The sequence below is a fragment of the Otolemur garnettii genome, unplaced genomic scaffold (genome assembly GCF_000181295.1).
Source record: "Otolemur garnettii isolate 467f Iridium unplaced genomic scaffold, OtoGar3 scaffold00108, whole genome shotgun sequence".
NCBI classification, from domain to species: domain Eukaryota; kingdom Metazoa; phylum Chordata; class Mammalia; order Primates; family Galagidae; genus Otolemur; species Otolemur garnettii.
In genome coordinates this window covers 3264534-3285439 of record NW_003852503.1, presented here as the reverse complement: position 1 = coordinate 3285439, position 20906 = coordinate 3264534, and the positions used below count along the sequence as shown (strand labels likewise).

The 20906-nt window shown below is 46.6% G+C and overlaps 1 protein-coding gene across 1 annotated transcript in view; it reads left to right on the top strand.

The window, feature by feature from the left end:
• SORL1 (sortilin related receptor 1) overlaps nt 1–20906 on the top strand; it is a 163983-nt gene that overhangs the window by 92837 nt on the left and 50240 nt on the right. The window contains exons 18-25 of the mRNA XM_012809544.1: nt 1–72; nt 1894–1985; nt 3112–3358; nt 4033–4171; nt 10814–10987; nt 12895–13008; nt 17259–17381; nt 20348–20467. Coding sequence (XP_012664998.1) covers nt 1–72; nt 1894–1985; nt 3112–3358; nt 4033–4171; nt 10814–10987; nt 12895–13008; nt 17259–17381; nt 20348–20467 — 1081 coding nt within the window. The remainder of the gene's footprint in view (nt 73–1893; nt 1986–3111; nt 3359–4032; nt 4172–10813; nt 10988–12894; nt 13009–17258; nt 17382–20347; nt 20468–20906) is intronic.

Sequence of the window (20906 nt, the reverse complement as noted above, 5' to 3'; positions counted from 1 at the left end):
GTAGAAGCTTTGGCTTTTGAACCCCTCAGCCAGTTACTGTACTGGGTGGATGCTGGTTTTAAAAAGATTGAGGTATGTGTATTCCTGTGCTGTTCTTAATTATGTAGGCGGGTGGGGCAAGTGGGCTTTGAGCCAGATTTGGCACAGAGACAGGAATCAATGTACCAAATTACTACGGAAATTTCCTGAGGATTTCTGGAGAAGGGACTGGCAGAGACTCTGACAAAGGTAGAAAAAGGGGGAAATCTCAGTGTGACTGTTCACTGCCATGAAGGGCCCATATGAGAACAGGTCACTGGAATCCAACAGAGATTTTGTTAAGATGCCTGATAGTTTGTATTTTGGCTAGCAGAAGCAGAGTGTAATAATACCATGGTGTAATGATAATGCTGTTACAATAGCAGTGTGGTATTACTGTTATGGGCTAGAGTAATAATGATAATATCATCATCATCATCGTTCTTAATCTCTACTTCACAGCTATGCCACTTAGTTACCTGGTAAGCTCTGCTGCTTTATATACCCAAGGCAACACGAGGATAGTGAACAGCCTCTAACTGCCAAGGTCATTGTCTTGAGGAGTGTGTGTTCAATGGACTCCTGCCGAGGGCATGGCCTCAGTGCCCCTTTCTCCTGGCTGTCCCTGGAGGTACAGCAGGCAGGTTAAGGGGGCAGCCTGGTAGAAGCAGGGACACCGGAGGGCCAAGAGGAATTGTAAGACCGAACACACAGACTTGACAGACGTGGGTTCAGGGTTTACTCTGCTAACCCAGGGGCACGGGGCAAGGTCCTCATGCTCACTAAGCTTCAGTGTCTTCATGTGTAAGATGGAGAGTCATTCATTCCCTGGCAAGATGGGTGCCAGGCGTGGTTTCAGGTTCTGAGGACACAACACTGGGCAAGTCATACAAATTCCTGTTCTGATGGAGCTCAGATTTCAGTGGAGGAACCAAAGTGACACAGAAATCGGTTCTGTTGATGATAGTGCTGTGGGGAATGTACAGTGGGGGCCGGGGGATCATGCTGTGGGGGAGTGGAGCAAGATAGGAAAGGGGGCACAGATGCGTCTTGAGGGTGTGATGTCTGAGCTGATCCCTACCTGTGAGGAGGAGGATTTTAGTGTCCTCCTCACTACCAGAAGTGAACATGATGCCCAGTGCCCAGCACCTCCTGAGCATTGCCTGGGGGTCTTGGTGCTGCCTTTCTCTCCTTTCTTTGCCTGTGGCCAGAGGAATGCAGGTGGAGCCTAAGGGTCTGCTTTCCACAGGCTTGTGGAGCGACCACTATGTATTTCAAATACTATTTATGCAGAATGGTGTGGATGGTTCAGTGACCAGACATACTGATGCTTGTTGCTCAAGGTGGGTCACAAGAGTTAGGAAAGGGTGTGGGCCTGGAGATGAGTTTCCAAGGAAAGTTAAGACTCTATGAGAATAAGCAGTGGGGTTGGCAGGCTTGGAGAACCATGAGATCACACGCCCAGCGGAAGAGAAGAGAATCTGAGTCCCATCTGCAGACTCTTCATTGTAAGGCAGTGACACTGGAATATGTTTGGGGGCAGCATAGAGCCATCAGTGAGTTTGGAATACTTGCCTGAGCACTTGTTGAGTGCCTGCTCTATAGACGTCCTCACTCCCTGGGAATTGGGAGCATCAGATGTGGCTCTAGCTCCTTTATCAACTTGTGAAAGTGGTCACATGAGCGAGCGGGAGTTGCCATTCCCAACTCCTTCTGAATGGCAGTCAGGGCAGGTTTCCCAGGCCATGTGGTAAGGGATTTCAGGGAGGCAGAGAGAGGGTGTCTATAGGCAGAAGCTGAGTAAGGAGCCTTTGGCAAGGTGGGTCTTTGAAGGAGCCCAGATGCATGTCAGCCTTCTCCCCCTGTTTTTGTCAGGTAGCTAATCCAGATGGTGACTTCCGACTCACAATCGTCAATTCCTCTGTACTCGATCGGCCCAGGGCTCTGGTCCTTGTGCCCCAAGAAGGGTAAGTGTAGCTGCAAAAGGACATCAGCATTATGTCAAATCCTGCAATGATAGATTCTCATGGAAACATAAACTGCTGGACAAAAACTGTTTCTCATGACTGCAGTTGAAATAATCTATTTACTGAGATTTTTGACACTGTAGCTTAGTCATCATGGTCAGGTAACTCCATTTGCTTTTCATTAGGAAACGTCAAAATCTCCTGGGACATTCAGATGTCTTAGAAAGGTGATGTTGAAAGAGAGTCTCTATAGACTCGGGCAGGCCTGCTTAGACCCTGGGAGGACTCTTGAGTTTTCTGAATGGTGCAGACATTCAATTTAGTGTTCTCAACCTTCCTAAGGCCGCGACTCTTTAATACAGTTCCAGTGGGTCGTGACCCACAGGTTGAGAACTGCCAATTTAATTCATTCTCTGCTCTGATTTCACAGAATGCACGTGGGGAATGCAAAGGTGCTTTTTATTCAGTCATTAACTGAAGGCAACACAACTAAGAGGGGAATTCTGGATTAGCCTTTTTAAAAAGGCTTTTCTCTCCTGGCATTTGTGATGTAGAACACTTGTCTCAAAGAAATTCTAAAAATCCCATATGGACTCCATTGAAAATATTTAGAAAACAGAAGTTGATGAAGTAAAAAGTGCATTTTCTTCTTCTTAACCCTTCACCCTGGTACTTCCTGGGGATAATCATTGTTAATAATTTGTGTATCATCCACCATAGCTTTTACTCGTATATTCCTATTATCCTCAAAACACACACACAACAAATAGAATCATAATGTGTTTACTATTCTTTACCTTTTAAAAAATACTTAATGTTTATTGACAGTAGTTTCATGTATATTTTATTGCATGCACCATAACATAGAACTATCTCTATAGATTAATACATTTCCTTGTACATTATCTTTGCATAATTTGATTCTATCCATACATAAATTTCAGTAGAGGGATTTCTGGGCCAAGGAGTTAAGTGTTTTCAAATATTACAATTATAGATTATTATAATAACATTGAAATAGCCAGCCTGATTGTTCTGGAGAGATTTCTCACATTTTTGGAGCAGTATTTGAGTTCCCATTCCTCTAGTCTTTATGGGAGGTGTGTTCTGTTCCCATTTGGATCAGGGTGATGTTCTGGACGGACTGGGGAGACCTGAAGCCTGGGATTTATCGGAGCGACATGGATGGTTCTGCCGCCCATCGTCTGGTGTCTGAGGATGTGAAGTGGCCCAATGGCATCTCTGTGGATGACCAGTGGATCTACTGGACAGATGCCTACCTGGACTGCATTGAGCGGATCACTTTCAGTGGCCAGCAGCGCTCGGTCATCCTGGACAACCTCCCGCACCCTTATGCCATTGCTGTGTTTAAGGTGAGCCCGTTTGTGGCCACTGTCTGCTAGAGCTGGTGGAAAACGTCCTGATGGCGAGAGCCTGCCAACTCTGGGCATTTGCAGGGATGCCATCTTGCATCTGAAAAGAATGGCTCATTCCCAGATTTGAGATAATTTATTTCAGTCTATTTGGAGGGATACCAGGGGCATCAAAAGGTTAAAAGTGAAGGTTGCTCCTGTGAACATTCTTGGTTTGCCCTTCAGTGTCGGGAGCGTCATTTGGGGGCGTCCTTATCTTATCTCTTGTAAGCTTGGGGGCATCCTCGTCTCTTGTGACGCTTGCTCACTTCATGCCCCGATGACTTCTGATGAGCTTTGTCCTACTGTGGTGCCTCGCAGTTTTGTTTGACTCTAGAGAACAAATGGCTCTTCTCTCGTTGGGAAGCAGATTTCACATGGGGAGGAACGGGCTTGTAGTCAAACCCAAATGCTTGTCAGATACTTTCTTCTGGGCATTTCCTTCTGGGGGGATATCTGGTAAGGTTTAGATAAAATTATTGACTGTTGCATTTCAGTGGATTCTTGGTCAGGTCAATCATTCACCAATAGATGTCAGTTGTCTCCCGTCAATTCACAATAGATGTCTCATCTTTACAGAGAGTCCAGAATAAAGATCTAGAGAGCTGACTAACAAGCAAAGGTTTTCCTTTTAGAATGAAATCTACTGGGATGACTGGTCACAGCTTAGCATATTCCGCGCTTCCAAATACAACGGGGCCCAGATGGAGATTCTGGCCAGCCAGCTCACGGGGCTGATGGACATGAAGATTTTCTACAAGGGAAAGAACACCGGTAAGGCGAAAACCTCCTCTCTTGTCTCTGTGGAGTTGATCTCAGGAAGGGGACTGCGTGTGGGCAATCTCCGCTCAGAGCCGGATCTGGCAGCCTGCATCTTTGTTGTCACGACAACGTGCACATTATTTAATTTCTTCCTAATGACATCTTAATTTCTTTTCTAACGATACACAAACAGCTGGAAGACAGCGTGTTTTTGCCTGCCTAGAGTGTTGGTGCTGGGTGGGTAATTACACCCTCCTCCTGCCCTTGGCCCCTTACTGATTGGCGGTGTGGCTTCTGTTGCAGCTGGGAGAGTCCCAGCGTGTGCCTAATCCCTGCTTGGCGCACGGACAGGGAGAGATGCTGTGCTGGGTGTTCTGACGGTGGTTGCTTGCTGACAGGGTTTCCTTCTTACTCTGCAGTTGTGCAGATGGCCTTTGCTCACGGAGCAGACTTGCCTCTGTTGCGATGGTGTGTGCGGTGACTTGTTGCTTTATTTAATTTCCCCCACCGTGAAACTCTAAACCCCACAAAGGAGGAGAGTATGTCTTTTGTTTTTCCTCGACAGTCTACCAATGTTTAGCGCTTAGTAGGTGCTCAATTCAAATTTGCTGAAAGAAGGAATGAAAAGGGAGGGGGAAGAGTTTCAGTGGGTGTGGATAAGTGTTTTTCAGCCTTTTTCATTTCATGGCACACTTGAACCTGCACTTCAACTTCTGTGCCACACTTAAATTATATTGATTTAAAAAAAAAAGTAATAAAAAGAATATACTTACTGTGCTTTGAACTTCTTTTGAAAATAACTTAATGATTTCTTTTTTTCTTGAGGCAAAGTCTCACTCTGTCGCCCTGGGTAGAGTGCTGTGGCATCATACCTCATAGTAGCCTCAAACTCTTGAGCTCAAGTGATCCTCTTGTCTCAGCCTCCTGAGTAGCTGGGACTACAGGCGGCCATCACAACGTCCACCTATTTTTAGAGATGGGGGTCTCACTCTTGCTCAGGCTGGTCTTGAACTTCTGAGCTCAAGCAGTCCGTCCTCTTTGACCTCCCAGAGTGCTAGGATTATAGGCATGAGCCACTATGCCTGGCCTTTATTAATGATCTTTAGAAATTTTCACAGCACACCTAAGCTCTCATGGCACACCAGTTGAAACATCACTGGTATAGAGTAGCTGTCTTAGAGATCTTTTGGGTGAGGCTTCAAGAACAACCACACCCTTTTGGTCTGCTGGTACTAGATTCTGAGACTATTCAGTAGACAGTCTTCCTCCTCTGTGACTGCCCTTTACCTTCCTCATCCCCCAACCACGCTGTGAAGGTTGGAGGACAAAGATGATTGGATTCTCAAGAAGAATAGTCCCCTTAAGAATTTCCCTCCTTATCTCAGCAGGATTAAATAGCATCCAGGCTCTGCTGACTTTCCTTTACCGACAAACTGCTAGATTTCCTGTTTTGAACTAGAATGTTTATATTGTTTTGTGGTTTTTGGCTGACTCTGTACTGAGAGAAAATTGACAGAGGAAAGAATACAGTTATAGATATCATCATTTTTTCCTTTGGGACCATGAAGATAGCATGAGAACACCTTTAGAAAACTATGAAGTGTCCCACAATTGAAAGTCTGTGTCGGGTCTTCACAACTGACCTGTAAGGCAGGGAGGGCTGATACTACGATTCATGGCTTATAGATGAGGGAATTAAATCTTCAGTATTAATTAGCTTAACTAGAGTACCCTCTCTGGTTAAGGAGTCGGCTTTTACCACAACTCTGGCACTAGATGGAGAGAGGTCATATTCTTTCTGGGCTAGGGGGCTGTTTTAAAATTGAGAGGGGTAAAGAAATCTTGCTTCTCAGCTCAGGTGGGTCTAATCTCCGAGCCTCTGCTGTTGGAGGGCACTCACCCCCTCTGATCTGTCTCTTTGGCCAGCAAGGTAGATTTCAGCCTTTCTCTTTACCTGTCCACAATAGCAGGTAAGCATGTGTTTGCACATGTAGCGGCTTCTCAGATATGGTGTTCAGATGGAACTGATGGTCCCTGAGTCCCCGCTCCCTGGTTCTGGCGGGACTCTTCATCCCACTGGCTTGAGCACAGCTGACCTGTAGGTACACCCAGGACCAGGGAGCAGTGAGAAGGGAGTCTGTGCTCTGAGCAGGTGTGTACGTGGTGTCCTGCTGCTGGACAGACAAGGCCTGCAAGGTGCACTTTCAGTGTGGTTTCCTCTCTGTGCCGCAAAGAGTCACCTTTGTTTAAACTAGCCAAGTCATTCTGTGGGTCGGAGCAGGCTTTGGCTGGAGGAAAGGCTGGTTAAAAAGGAAATATGTGCTTGCTGATGGAACACAGACTCAGGTCTGTTCAGGATCAGCTGTGACTGTCCCTGTGGGCCTGGGCCAGTTACTGCCCCACTTTGCTCTTCTCTTATTTGCCTTGACTGTGAGCAGGACACCTCCAGGAGGCATTCTGCTTCCATGCACAGGGTGGAGAAACAAGTTTGTAATCTCTCAGGCAATCTGGGCTGGGTTGAGGTTTTTGCTTTGGTGTCTGGTTGTCAGTACTTCTGTGTGCCCCGTGTGTCTCATGACCTTGAACCTGCTGGCTCTATCCTGCCTGCATTTTTGAACACCAAGAGGGTCTTACAAATCAGCTGTGTTGGCAACCCCCAATGGTAGTCAGTTCAGTTTCCCACATTCAACCATAATAATAAATGGAAAATTATAGAAATGAACAATCACTATGTTTTAAATTAGTGCATCATTCTGAGCAGCACGAGGAAATGTTGGGTCATCCCACTCTGTCCCACCATGAATCACCCCTTTGTCCAGCAGACCCAAGATGTGTACTCTGCCCACTTAGTAGCCATCTCGCTTGTGAGATAAATGGTCATGATATCACAGTGCTTACGTTCAAGTCACACTTTTCTTCATAGTAGCCCCAAAGAGCAAGAGTAGTGATGCTGGCAGTTCAGATATGCCAAAGAGAAGCCAGAAAGTGCTTCCTTTTAAGTGAAAAGGTAAAAGTTCTTGACTTGATAAGGAAAGAAAAAATTCCTAGACGGAGGTTGTGAAGATCTACTATAAAAATGAATCTTCTGTTCACGAAATTATGAAAAAGGAAAAAAATTTCATATATAATGTCTGTAGGGTTTAGTACTATCAGTGATTTGAGGCATCAGTGGGGGTCTTGGAATATATCCCCTGCAGATACGGCAGGACCACTGTATCAGCCAAGTGTGAAATTATAATAACAGCTACATTTACTGAAGGGGTCCTGGGTGACAAGCACCAGGGTAATGTGCTCTGTGGGCTTATGTAACCTCACTTAGTCTTGCCAAAGACTTCCGTGTGTACTGTTAATATTTCCATTTTATAATGAGAATGTGAAAGTCAGGTTTAGATTTAGTAACTTGTCTAGGTCATGCTTTTCGTAACTGGTAATAATTTGATCCATGGTCTAGTTGACTTCAAAGCTTGAACTTCAATAAAGCTAACAGTCTCTGCTCTATCTGCCGTTGGAATAGCAGTGCCCTGGTAATGCCACAGCCATTTAGAAGCACTGAACTAGATTTTGATTGATGTTGGTTTATAATAAAATTTTTGTTCACTTGGAACATTGACCAGTTTGAGCTATTAGGTTATAAATGGGTGCGTTTTTTTGTTTGTTTGTTTGTTTGGTTTTAGACCTGGCTGACTTTCAAATAGTGTTACTGGGATTTATGCTTTGTAAAGAGAGAATTTTTTTCCTTAAAGAGGTTACTTGGTGAGATTATCAATGTATTCAATTGCTCCTGCAATGACTTTGGTCTTTTGGATTTTTTGAATTCTTCTGAGCCTGCATTAAGTACATTCTTTTAAACATCTGTAATAAGGGCAAATATTTATGATTTGGAATGTATTTGGTTTTTCTAATTGTCAAGTGTGCAGACGCTGAAGCAAGATAATTACATTTTTGGCCCTTAAATTGGTTCTGCAGGAATTTTCCAAAGGCAAAAATCTAAAAATGTTCTGTTCCATGGAGTGCATGGGGACTAAAAAAAAAGGAAAGAAACCACAATGTTCTGAATATGCCCAGTGAAGCCATCGTGGGCCTGAGTGCTTGGTCTTCTAAGGAGACGTCTTTGTAGGTGATCACTGTCACTTGTCCCCTCTTTACAGCGAGATGATGGTCTTCAGATCCAATGCGTTGCCTACCCGGGACCGATTGGCATCCTGGATAAGAGGTCTGTGGCTGTGATGGGAATTCTGCTGAATTCTCTTCCACTCCCTTCCAGGCTCTCTCCAACATAGCACTTCTGTTTTCTGCTCTGTGGCTTTGTGACAGCTTCTCTGCCTACCTCTTGTGATATAAAGTGGCTGTCTGGGTTTGGGATTCTTCCCGGCCACTGCATCCCAGACTACAGTTTTGCATGTCTTTGCCTCAATCAGCCTCCTAAAATAGGACACCCCATTTTGAGTTCTGTCCTCTTAGCTGTTGCTTGCTAGGGTAGGAACCTTTACTCTGCCTAGGAGAGTCACGTTATTTTACAGACACAGTCCCTGTGAAAATATCATCCTGTAATTGAGTAGTTTTAACTAACATCATATTCTGTTATTGTTCAATATCTTGGAACATCTAGTGATGTGTTGTCTTTTGCATACAAAGTACATGTTCCACGTCCTTTTTTGAATTGTTGTTCATTAGTGGTGGCTCTGTGTCAATTCTGCTATCCTTCTCATAGCCAATGGCTTGTACAAGAGTGGTCTGTGTCCACAGGCTGATCAGGGTGAATTGATGTCTGGGACTCTGCTCTGGTCAACGAGTTAATAATCTGCTATGGTAATTAAACCGTTATAGTTTGATGGAGTTATTTGCTGAACCTTTTTGAATGTTTCATCATATGGCCTTTTCTTCCTAAGGAAGCATATGTTTTATCTACTATGTTTCCCTGAAAATAAGACCTACCCCCCAAATAAGCCCTAGCAGGATTTCTGTGCATTTGTTAAATATAAGCCCTACCCCGATAATAAGACCTAGTGATGGGCGTGGCTATGCAGATACATTTCTCTGCAGAGCGGTAAGGAAGACTGGAATACCTTTTATCTGCCACAGCACCTTTCTCCAAGCCATTTGCACTTGCACGGGTGCATAGGTGGTAACCACGGTCGCAGGCATCCTGTTGCTCACTTGCCAACGGCTAGGGGAAAGGAGTTCATACATCACTAGCGCCAGACCCACCAACAAGGTCGGCTCCCCCTGTCAGGTTCCAGAAGAAGATGACTTAACTGTATTTGAATAAATGTAGATTGTTGTATTATACTTAATAAGACATCCCCTGAAAATAAGCCCTAGTGTGTCTTCTTGAGAAAAAATAAATATAAGACAGTGTCTTATTTTGGGAGAAACATGGTATGTGATAATACCTCTTACCCTTTTTTCCTTGGCATCACAATTACATACATTGTGGAGGTAGAATCGAGATTTTAATTTTTATTTGTAATTTCAGTTAGTAACCGATGAGGTACACTCAAAGCCACATCACCCATATCAATGGTGACCGTCCTCAGCGAACCCTGTTTTTTGGGCTACAGGCCAGGATAGGTGTGACTTAGCAGACAGCTTGGCTGGATGGGAATGCTTTTTAGATATAGTTCTGAAGGGGGGAGGGTGCCTCTGTCCATGAGGCAGCACAACTGAAGAATTAGCAGTTGTGACCTGTCAAAGCTTTTATGTTTATTTTTCCCATTTCTGTGATTTGTAGTTGCAAACAGAAGAAAACACAGACATCCACAATTTTTTTGCTTTTCTGTGGCTGCGTAGTTGTGTCCCATTTCTGGCTGTTACAGAATGATTTACACATCCTCTTACTCCCCACCCCTGGAAGGACAAGGGGATAGGAAAACCCCCGTGCCATCTTTGTTCATTCATAAAGACTGTCAGGAGTGCCAGGTTGGATTATACGGACTGTATTGGACACTTTTTTTGGTGTGCTGAGCCAGAGCAGAGACTGGCTGTAGTGGGCTAGAGCAACCTTAACTTGTTTTCACGTGGATCCATATGTGATGGTGCTGATGTGTACCGCAATGATCAGGGTGAATGAATGCCTCGTTTAGTGCTTTGGCTGTGTCCTGGCACAAAGGAATTGAGAAAGGGAGCTCTGAATTTTGTCCTGGCCCCCAAATTACCTGGGTATTCTAAGTAAGGAATAGATACGCACTCAAGCTAGTTTGAGTGAAAAGGGTCACTGAACATTAAAGGGAGATAGTAAGGAAGGGGTCTGGGTAACCATACGTGGCCTGGACTAGGAATGGCAAGGCCATATCCTTTCTCTCCCCTGGGGTCCCTGGTGCTGTCCTCTCCTCCCTCCGTCAGTCCCCTTTGGTCTCCTGACTCTGCAGGCTGACCTTGACTGCATCCCCAGAGCTTGGTTCTCCACCGCCTTAACTGCCACCAGGTTTCCACTTGCCATGTGCCACCTTTGACACCCACGCTCTGTGGTCTTTTCACAGCTCCACCTGCTTGGTTCCTATCCTTTCTTTGAGTAACCCAATTCTAAATTCTCAGGAGGGACATCTGGGGCCTGGCCACACGACAAGCAGGTTGCAGGGGGGTCTAATTGTTCTATTTGGTGCCTCCCTCCTGGTGTATGTTGACCTAACCTGGGGCTGTTCATCCTCTCTGCAGGAAGCAATGCCTGTGTGCCCAGGCCCTGCAGCCTGCTGTGCCTGCCCAAAGCCAACAACAGTAGAAGCTGCCGGTGTCCAGAGGGTGTGTCCAGCAGTGTGCTGCCTTCTGGGGACCTCATGTGTGACTGCCCTCGGGGCTATCAGCTGAAGAACAACACTTGTGTCAAAGAAGGTGAGTCCCTTTCTCTTTTTTGCCTGTCATCCTCCTCTTCCCCTCCATCCCTCCTGCCTCCCAGAGCTCTCTGTGTCCTAGCCTTTGGGGACTATTGGGTTATAATCAAATCCGCCAGGTACTTACAACAATGCTGGTTTGGGTCCTGAGGCCTGTGGTACTTCAGTCTTTAGCCAGGCCTCGGCTGTTCATTTAAAAGTAATCACTGTGCTTTCTGGCTTCATTCACATGACCTGGGCTTTCTGCAGGGCTCACTTTTCTTTTGCTGCTGCTGCTTACTCATCCCTCACCTCTTAGGTTCTCCACTGTCTCCTGTTTCATGTAACTTGGACTAGCCTGACTTGGAGCAATGACTAGTGTGACTCCTTCAGAGCTGCCTCCCTTTCACCTGGCAGTCCCCACCCTTTCACCCCAACCCAGCCTGAAACATCTGCAGAGGGATTCAGTTCAGAATTCCAGGCTGTACTCAGCTAGCTGTAGCATCTTCATGTCTACGTCCCCTTTGAATTTGAATCTGTCTGTTTAAAGTGTTTTTACTCTGAAAACCTACATCATTTTACTTTGCTGTCTAATTTTCCCGCTCACCACATCCCTGGTCTCGGGCTTTACATTTCTGCCAGTGAGGTGAATCCCTGGAAGGTACCTTTTCCGTGCATTGCCCAGATTGACTTTCCTTATTCCCCAGGTTATATTTGCTTTGTAATCCTGGCCTCGCTTCTCACAGCAGTCCCTGAGTTCAAGGCAGTGAAATGCATAATATGTTTAGAAGCCGTAGAGTCTGTCTTCCTTAAAAAATATAATCGGAGGAAAGAAAAGCCTTTTTTAGGAGCAAGAGGCCTTCTTTTAGTCCCTCTGTGTCATCTTAAAGCTATTTGGAAAGAAGGAGAATCGACACTAAGTTCCAAGAGGAGGGGGAGAAGGCTCCGTATCCCCGTCAGAATGCTTTTGATTATCCAGATGAGAGGCAGGTGATCACGGGTCCTTGATCTAGATTGCCCAAGGATGCATTTTTTTCTGTAAAGTATTATAAGTGCTTGCTTTGAAGAAGGCATCGGGACAGAAAAAAATTCTCAATCCCTAGAGAAAATCTTTGTAACTCATTTGGCTAAAAATTGACTAGATTAGGGGATACATAACTATTAAAATATAGGTATAGACATATTGAATGTATATGTTGTAATACTGTGTAGACACAGTCCACAAAGGAGCTGGTGTGTAATTTGTATTTTATTATGTCAATGTGGCATTTTTACTACTCACTGGGCCAAGTGGTATCATCATTATCCTTTTTCATCATCGTTTGTTTTTGTAGTTTTTGGCCAGGGCTGGATTTGAAGCCACCACCTCTGGCATATGGAGCCAGCGCCCTACTCCTTTGAGCCACAGGCGCTGCCCCTCTCCTTTACTCTTAATTGAGAGAGAAAAGATGCAGGCTACTCTGGGATGCTTCCTTCCCTGTGTGTGTGTGTGGCTGCCATTCTTCCTCTCCCATTATTATCTAAGGCGTAATGTTTTCTTTTCTTTTTTTTTTTTTTGAGACAGAGTCTTACTTTATTGCCCTGGGTAGAGTGCTGTGGCGTCACAGCTCACAGCAACCTCCAACCTTTGGTCTTAAGCGCTTCTCTTGCCTCAGCCTCCCAAGTATCTGGGACTACAGGCACCTGCCACAATGCCCTATTTTTTTGTTGTAGTTGTCCTTGTTGTTTAGCAGGCTAGGCCAGGTTCGAACTGGCCAGCCTCAGTGTGTGTGGATGGCGCCCTAAACACTGAACTTATGGGTACCATACCTCTAAGGCATAATGTTATTAGAGCAGGGGAAATGGAAACTTAAAAGAGAAAGTCTTGTGGTCCAGCAGTAAGAATAATCCTGGTTTGTTTCCTCCCCTCCTCTCCCCGCTGACGCTCAGAGAACACCTGTCTCCGTAACCAGTATCGCTGCAGCAACGGGAACTGCATCAACAGCATCTGGTGGTGTGACTTCGACAATGACTGTGGGGACATGAGTGACGAGAGGAACTGCCGTGAGTCTCCTGGCCTTGCCTGGTCATTAAGATGTGCAGCATTTACCATTTGGAAGGGTGGTCAGCTCTTCTGGGAGGGGGCCTAAGCTATATCAGGGTGTCCAACCCACAGCCCGTGGGCCACTGGCAGACTATTTGAGGACGTTTTTGCCTATCTGTGGTGGCGGATAGCCACAAAGTGATACATGGACCTTTTATGTAGCTCATCAGTTTTTCTTAGTGTTTTGATTATCCAAATGCTTTTGATTGTCCAAATGAAAAGCAAGTGATCACGGGTCCTTGACCTAGTTTGCCCAAAGATGCATTATTTTCTGTAAAGAATTATAAGTGCTTGCTTTAAAGAAGGCATAGGGACAGAAAAAAATTCTCGATACCTAGAGAAAAATCTTTGTAACTCATTTGGCTGATCATTGACGGATTAGAGTATACATAACTATTATAATATAGCTCTTTATAAACATTAATGCTTATTGGCTGCATTGAAGCGGCTTTTATCTCTTAATTGAGAGTAAAGGAGAGGAGGCTAGAGGTGATCAAGGTGCAGTCTGGGCTCACAGTCTGAGGAGTGAGTCAAGATGGTAGACAGGCATTTAACATGTGGCCCAAGACAACCCTTCTTTGGCAGAGAAAAACCAAACGGTTGGGTGAGGAGCCCATGACTGGTGATGCACATCTAAGTGGATGAGGTTTGGATGACAAAGCAAACATTTCCATCCGTAGCCATATATTCGATATATGGCATGAATATTTGGTACATATTATTTTGTTGATTTATTTTTATTTCAAACAATTTAGGGAGTACAAATGTTTTTTAGGTACCTATTTTTAAAATGACGCAGATAAGTCGGTTGACTCCTCATCACATGAGATTTATAAATAAACATCTCAGGGTTGAAACTGAGCTGATTTGGGAGTCCTTGGCTCTGGCACTGTAATAAAGCTGGTGGCTTAGGGCAGGTGACCAGGTTGACAGTCTTTGATTTGTAAATTCAATAGTCAGCCTTTTCAGGGGTCAGAAACAGATAGTACCTAGTATGGCACTCCAGTTAGTTGATGTTGGCTACTTACCAGGCTCAAGAGAGATTGTTTTAATTGATCAGTCGTGTGCAACTTGGCCTAGAACGTGGGAATATTGGTATGCCTGCCATGTCAGTGTCATCTTTGGATGGTCTAATTTTTAATGTTCTGACTACTAAAGTAAATGACCCTCTTTGGCAGGATTTAAAGAAAAACAACTTCTTATAATGGAGAGCTTGTTAACACAAATCTCTGCTTTTCTTCACTTAATGTTTAGTTGCCTTGGCATTACCATGAGAAGGTTCGTTCTCTTGTCACTCTGTAAGTGTGTAGTGCGCACCCTCTGTTCTAGGCTCCATGCTGGGCTTGGGTCTGTGCTGGTGATCAAGGTGGAGATGGGGTTCCCAGTCTGAGGAGGGAGTCAGGAAGGTAGGCAGGCAGTTACAGTAGAGCCAAGAGTTCTGCCATGGGGAAGTGGTGTGTACTGGAGGATGGGCGCCCAAATCAAATGTGGGTGGGCACTAAGGAAGGGCCCTGACCAAGCACAGGTGCGGGGAAGGACGTCATAGGCAGAAGACCAGCACGTGGGAGGACAGCACGTCTGGGAAACTGGTGTGGGTTCTGGACAACATTGGAGAATGTGGGGTGGCCCAACGGGGTAAGGTGGGGCTGCATGGGTATGCAGGGCCCAGGTCAGAAAGGGCCTTGTGGACGTTATTCCAGGAGCAGTGGGAAGCCCTGATGTGACATAAGATTTTGCCTTGGGAAACATAAGCAGCGGGCAGAATGCTTTGGGTGAGAGAAAAACCAGAGGCAGAGGAGCCAGAGACCAAGTCAGAGGGCTCCTCTTTCACATATTTACCTTCAGCATCCCAGAGGCTCATTCCAACTCGTCCTATAAGAGCAGATTAATGGGCAGCTCTGGATGCTCTTCTGGCCCCGGCAGATACGTTAGCCAGGTGTCCGAGGGGCCTGTGCCAGGCTCCCAAGCTACTTCATCCAGAAAGCAACTTGAGAAGCATTCAGCTCAGCAAACCCGTCTGGGCCCTGCAGTCCTCTGGACGCCTCTGTTGGTGGGTAGCACGCTGCTGGCACAGCCACGATCATGTTCCCGTGGCGTCAGTGGTTGCCTTTCACACTGAGGGAGAAGAGCGTCTTGAACGGCAGGTTTGGGAAAGCCTGTCTGTGTCTCTTTTCTGCTGAAAGGGTCCATAAAGCCTTCTCCATCTGCCTGGGTGGCAGGAAGGTGTATTTGTGGGGCAAGAGCCAAAGCTCTTTATAAACATTAATGCTTATTAGCAGCATTGAAGCAATGGTGGAAAGGAGCGTATTATATACTGGGGTGGGGGAAGAGATGCTTCTTACTAAGAGATTGCAAGGCCATTGCCCAGTCATAGTTAGGATAGAGGGAGTAGAAGGATGACCTCATAGGCAATGGCGAGGGGCACAGATGGCACGTCGTTCCTCCTCATGCCCTTGGGCTTGCTGTCTACTAAAGGGACGGGCTAGCTCTTGTGTTACCTCCAAGATTTGAGAGAGGTGAAGACCCCCATCTTTTGGGAGACCCCTCTTGCCCTCAGTGGCTTCCTCCTACCCAGTCCCTCAAACATCTTCTCTTTTAATTCTCCACGCAGAGGGTAAGGTCCGGTCTGAGTGAGGTGTGGTGCTGGCACTGCCCTCCTCCTCACGTGGTGTGAGTGTCGGCTGGATGGACTTTCTGGAGTCCTCAACACTTCCTTTTTTCTCTGCTGTCGTCCATTTCTGCTCAGCTCAGGCCCTCACATGTCAGATGGGGCGGGGGCTTGGAGATGATGGATGGAGGGGTTAAAACACAGAGCTGGGGACTCAGGACAGGGTGGCTTACCTGTGCCATTGCCCGCATCTCCCTTATCAGGGAAGCTGTGCATGGAGGAGAGAGGTACTTATAGATGGCGGGAGGTGCCCTGGAGGGCTGCAGGAGGGGGACAGACTGGCTGGGTCCTGCTGGGTGAGGAGTTCACTGAGGATCCCTGTCAGCTGCCAAGGAGCAGGACGGGGATGAAGGGACAGGGGAGGGATGTCACCCGGTTTCCCTCCCTCTTACACAGACTCCTCCAGCTGGGTGGTTGTCAGACACTCAGGGTTTTGACGCGAATCCCCTGCAGTCTTGTCATTTTGCATTCATTCCCTGCCTCCCACCACGAGCTCAATTACAGAGGAGAAATGGAGCCTCACATAAAAGCTGCCGCGATGTCTAACAGCCGTGCTGCTGTTTGGCGTTTCATGGCACGGGATTCTGTGCTGCCACATCTCACTGTCCCCGTCAGCCCTTCACTGTTCCCAAGAGCAGCCTGCCTTCCACGTGCCTTTCCTGGAGTGTCTTTCTCTGGCTTCTAGGGACTGTGTTTAAGCACAGGAGACTTCTGTATAGGAGAGGGAGAAAAATCTGGGCTCATTCTGATGCCAGAAGGGCATGAGGAATGCTGAGGAAGAGAAGGGACGTTTGTTTAAAGCCCATTACATTTACATCCTATTTAATAGGCTCCGGCCCCAAACTGGTTCTCCCTTTGTCATAGTGCTCCCAAGTAGCCATTATCTTCACTTTATGGTGGAGGGGATGTAGGCACGGAAGGGTCCACTTATGTCAGTTGTAGGCAGTAGAATTAAGATTCAGATGTAGTCTTTCTATGATCACATGTGCTTGGCCGCGTAACCTAATCCTTATTTTACTGTTGAGGAAACTGAGCCTTATGGAGGTTAAAATTAATTGGCCAAGGGAAGAGGCAGAGCCAGGATTTGCAGCCCAGACTGGACTGACTACAGAATTCTACCTCCCGGCTGCCTTTCCCATCCAGATGGGGCACCGGCTTCTCCAGTGAAATTGAGCTTCCCTAATAGTAGCTTTGTAGATAAAGGCATTTTTGCCACTTATTTGGGAAGACACCTTCACGTCTGAGGGATCCGAGGGGTAATCTACTCATTGCTCGCTCTCCCATCCAGGTGACAGTTTCTCACGTCTGTCAGCCCCGTTCTGATCTGGAAACCGTTCATAGAAACATACGCCCTTATCTCCCTCGGTTGTGAATTTCAGGTTCCTGTGCAGTTCATTTTTTTTCTATCAGTATAGGTTTAATTTCTGTTGCTAGAATTTAAATCTGTTTTCTTTTGCTTTTTAAATTGGTTTTGCAGTAGGATGTTTGTGTCTGGGGGAATTAATCGCACCCCATGGAATCTGTCTTTCTCTCTCCTTTCAGCTACCACCATCTGTGATCTGGACACCCAGTTTCGTTGCCAGGAGTCTGGGACTTGCATCCCGTTGTCCTACAAATGTGACCTTGAGGATGACTGTGGGGACAACAGTGATGAGAGTCACTGTGGTAAGGCACACGCTGTCCAGAAATCCCGATTGAAGAGGGGGCCACCCCCATGCTTGCTCCCTGGGCTGTACTAATGGGTGGGGTTTGTTGGAAATGCAAGATTTCTGATCTCCCAGCTGGGTGGCCACCTCCAGCCTGTGGTAGCATTGAGTCATTTCTTTTCTTTCTTAAAAGGCTTGTTGGTTGCTTTTCATGAAGATTTAATTCCATTGCAAACACCTGATGCAGAGTTAATGGACCCCGGGTTCATGAGTCTAGACCAGGGGTCCTCAAAGTTTTTAATCAGGGGCCAGTTCACTGTCCCTCAGACCGTTGGAGGGCCGGACTGTGGGCCCCGGGACAAGTCGGCTGCTAAGCAGGACAGGCAGTGGTGGCAAAAACACCTGGTGGCTGAATAAATGTCCTAGGCGGGCCACATGTGGCCCATGGGCCATAGTTTGAGGACGCCTGGTCCAGACTTAGCTCCTGTCACTTGCTAACTCTTAGATTAGTTTTTATTTTCTAATCTGAAAGATGGGGGAGTGATGCTGTGCTTTGAGAGGTGCTGTAAGAATGAAAGCTGATAGGAAGTGAGATTTCTTTTTCTTTCTTTTTTTTTTTTTTTGAGACAGAGTCTCCCTATGTCACCCGTGGCATCACAGCTCAGAGCAACCTCAAACTCTTGGGCTTATGTGCTTCTCTTGCCTCAGCCTCTCAAGTAGTTGGGACTACAGGTGCTCACCACAGTGCCCAGCTAAGGAAGTGAGATTTCTGAATGAGCTCAGAGGGGTACTGACAGCTGCACAGGCGTGGGCCACATCTCCAAATGGGAGTGAGATTAGCCTTCTGAAGACTCAGATCTGTACCTTGGTGAACTGGTTTTTTTTTCTTTTCTTTTTTTTTTTTTTTTAACCAATTTAATTAAATAAACTGTTAGGAGTCAGCAGATGGTATCGGCATTGACTGAGCATCTGTTTACTGAATGGGAATTTTTATATTTAGAGAAACAGCGGGTTATAATGGTAAGGAATGACAGGGATTCTCTAGTCCAGTCTTTTTGATTCCTACACTAAGTGACAGGGGCCGGTAGAGATCAGGAGACTTATTTAAAGTATCCGAATGGGGAACTGGAATCCTTACCTCCTCTTTTTAAATTCCGTGCCCTTTCTGTCATAATACGCTGCCCTGCCAGTTTCACGAGACCTAGCTTAGTTTGCAGGGTCTGGTCCCAAGCTCACAGTTGCTGGCTGTAGCAGGAGGCATCATGACACCCAGAGTGTGTAGGATTGGAGGTGGGTGAGCGGGGGGTGGGGGTGGGGGAGTAGGAGAAGTGAAAGTGGAGGCCAGGCACTGCCCCTGACCTGGCTCTGCCTGACCCCATCGTCTCCCTGTCCATGGGAGCAGGTCCAGCCCCACTGTGTGTGTGTGTGTGCATGGGCTGGGCCTTGCTTTCTTATGAGTAGGTGGTTTGCCTCACAGGGACTGATGTGAGGGGAGCAGGAGCTGCTGGTATATCGTCCTAACACGTGTTAACCAACACAGCACAGCAGGCCACCTTCACACTTCTGGCACTTGGAGGAAATTTTTTTTTTTTATTCCATGGTTTTCCATCAAGTGCCAGAAAACATGTCATTGGGACTCACAAGGCCATGTTTTCTGTTCATTCTATTGTATCTCCCCAGCACTTAGAAGGCTGCAGTGTGCCGCTTGTTTGCTCTGTAGGAGGGAAATCCACGTGTTTCTGGGGTATCTCACTCTCCCACGGGGCTTTACTCACCCTCCCTGGATGGCCTATTCTGGCTAGTTTATCTTGAATGCCTCTCAAGGCCCCAGTTAGTCCCTTCCTCTGAGGCAGGCCCTCTTTCTAAGTCTTCACACACTTCCCTTATAATTATTTCACTTGACTTACCATCAGCCTTTCTCTGGACAAGAGTGACCAGGACAGCTGTCCTGGACCCTGTGCTTGGCCACTCCTATTTTCCGAGGCTCTATAAATTCTGTACCTCAGCCCGTCCAGGTTCTGTAACATTGCACCTTAGACTGGGTAATTTATAAACTCTAGACGTTTGTCTCTCACAGTTCTGGAGGGTGGGAAGTCTAGATCAAGACATCAGCAGTTTCACAGTCTGATGATGGCTGTGCCTCCTATCCGAGGCCTTGTCTGCATCCTCAGCTGGCAGGAGGAGTGGCCAGCGGTGACTGTCTTTTATAAGGTCACCAATCTGCTGATGATGGCTCTGCCCTCCTGACTTAATAATTACCTTGTAAGGCCCTACCTCTCAGTACTATCACACCGGTGATTAAGTTCCAACATGTGAAGTTTAAACATTTGATTTTGCTAGCCTCTAGAACTATGAGAAATAAATGCATTTCTACTGCATACAGTAAATTCAGACCACAGCATTTTGTTTTAATGGTGTCCCCAGGAACTTTGAAAGATGTTGCCAGGGCAGCCTCCTTTCGTGGGTTGGTTAAGCCGTACTGGTTAGTTTGCACCCGGTCCCCACCCTACAGTACATCTGCATATCCGTGGAGTTCTTCCCACATTGAGTTCAGAGCTATGTTCCTTTCCTTCATTTTAGAAGCTCAGCACTGATCCCTTTCCCTGAGCTGGGCATCCCACAGTGATCAGCTCGCAAGGACCTCTCAACACTTCTTTTCTGAGACTCCGGGCTGTGTCTCTAGGAGTCTTCTGTTTCTTGAAAGTTCTACTCCCCTGGCCGCCTCCATCACTGTTTCCTAACTGCCTTCCCATCATAGCGAGTAGAGAAAATGTCAGTATTTCACACGGCCACTAGCTGTGAGAGTCTGAAGCATGAGCGTCTCATACTTACAACCCATACTCACTGGAAACTACTTAGATGACCTCACACTCCCGGGTAACTGTCACGGTGACAATAGAGTCCTCTGTGACCCTCCTGAGCTTGGCGTCAGGATGGAATTGAGGTCCAGCCTGTGTCTCACGTCTGTTTGTGAACTCCCTGCAGAAATGCACCAGTGCCGGAGGGACGAGTACAACTGCAGCTCCGGCATGTGCATCCGCTCCTCCTGGGTGTGCGACGGGGACAACGACTGCAGGGACTGGTCTGACGAGGCCAACTGCACAGGTCAGTGCCCCTGGGGGTGCCCAGCCCTTTCCTGTTGCATCACGGTGCTACGTGATCCGAAAATCTAGGCTCTGAGAATTGGCCTGGACCTTAAAATACCAACTTGTTTAGTGCAAGCTGGTCTATGACGAGATAAGGAGCTTGAGCCAGAATCAACAGGCAGCCTCTGCTCCCTTCATCGAGAAAGTCTACGAAAAAGTGTCAACTGACAGAATGGGGTTCTTAGTGACGGAGCTGCTGGCTCAAGATTCTTTCTTCTAGGACCAGGGATGAGTGGTTCATAGACTGGCCTCTGCCTAAGGGCCACAGGTTGACTAGCATTGAACTAGGTCATGCTTTTCAAATGAAGTATCGGGGGTTACCCAGACAATGAAAATATAAACTGCGCTTATGCCTGTTTTGGGTAAGAGTTCATTAAAAATAAAGTTGGAGGCTCGGC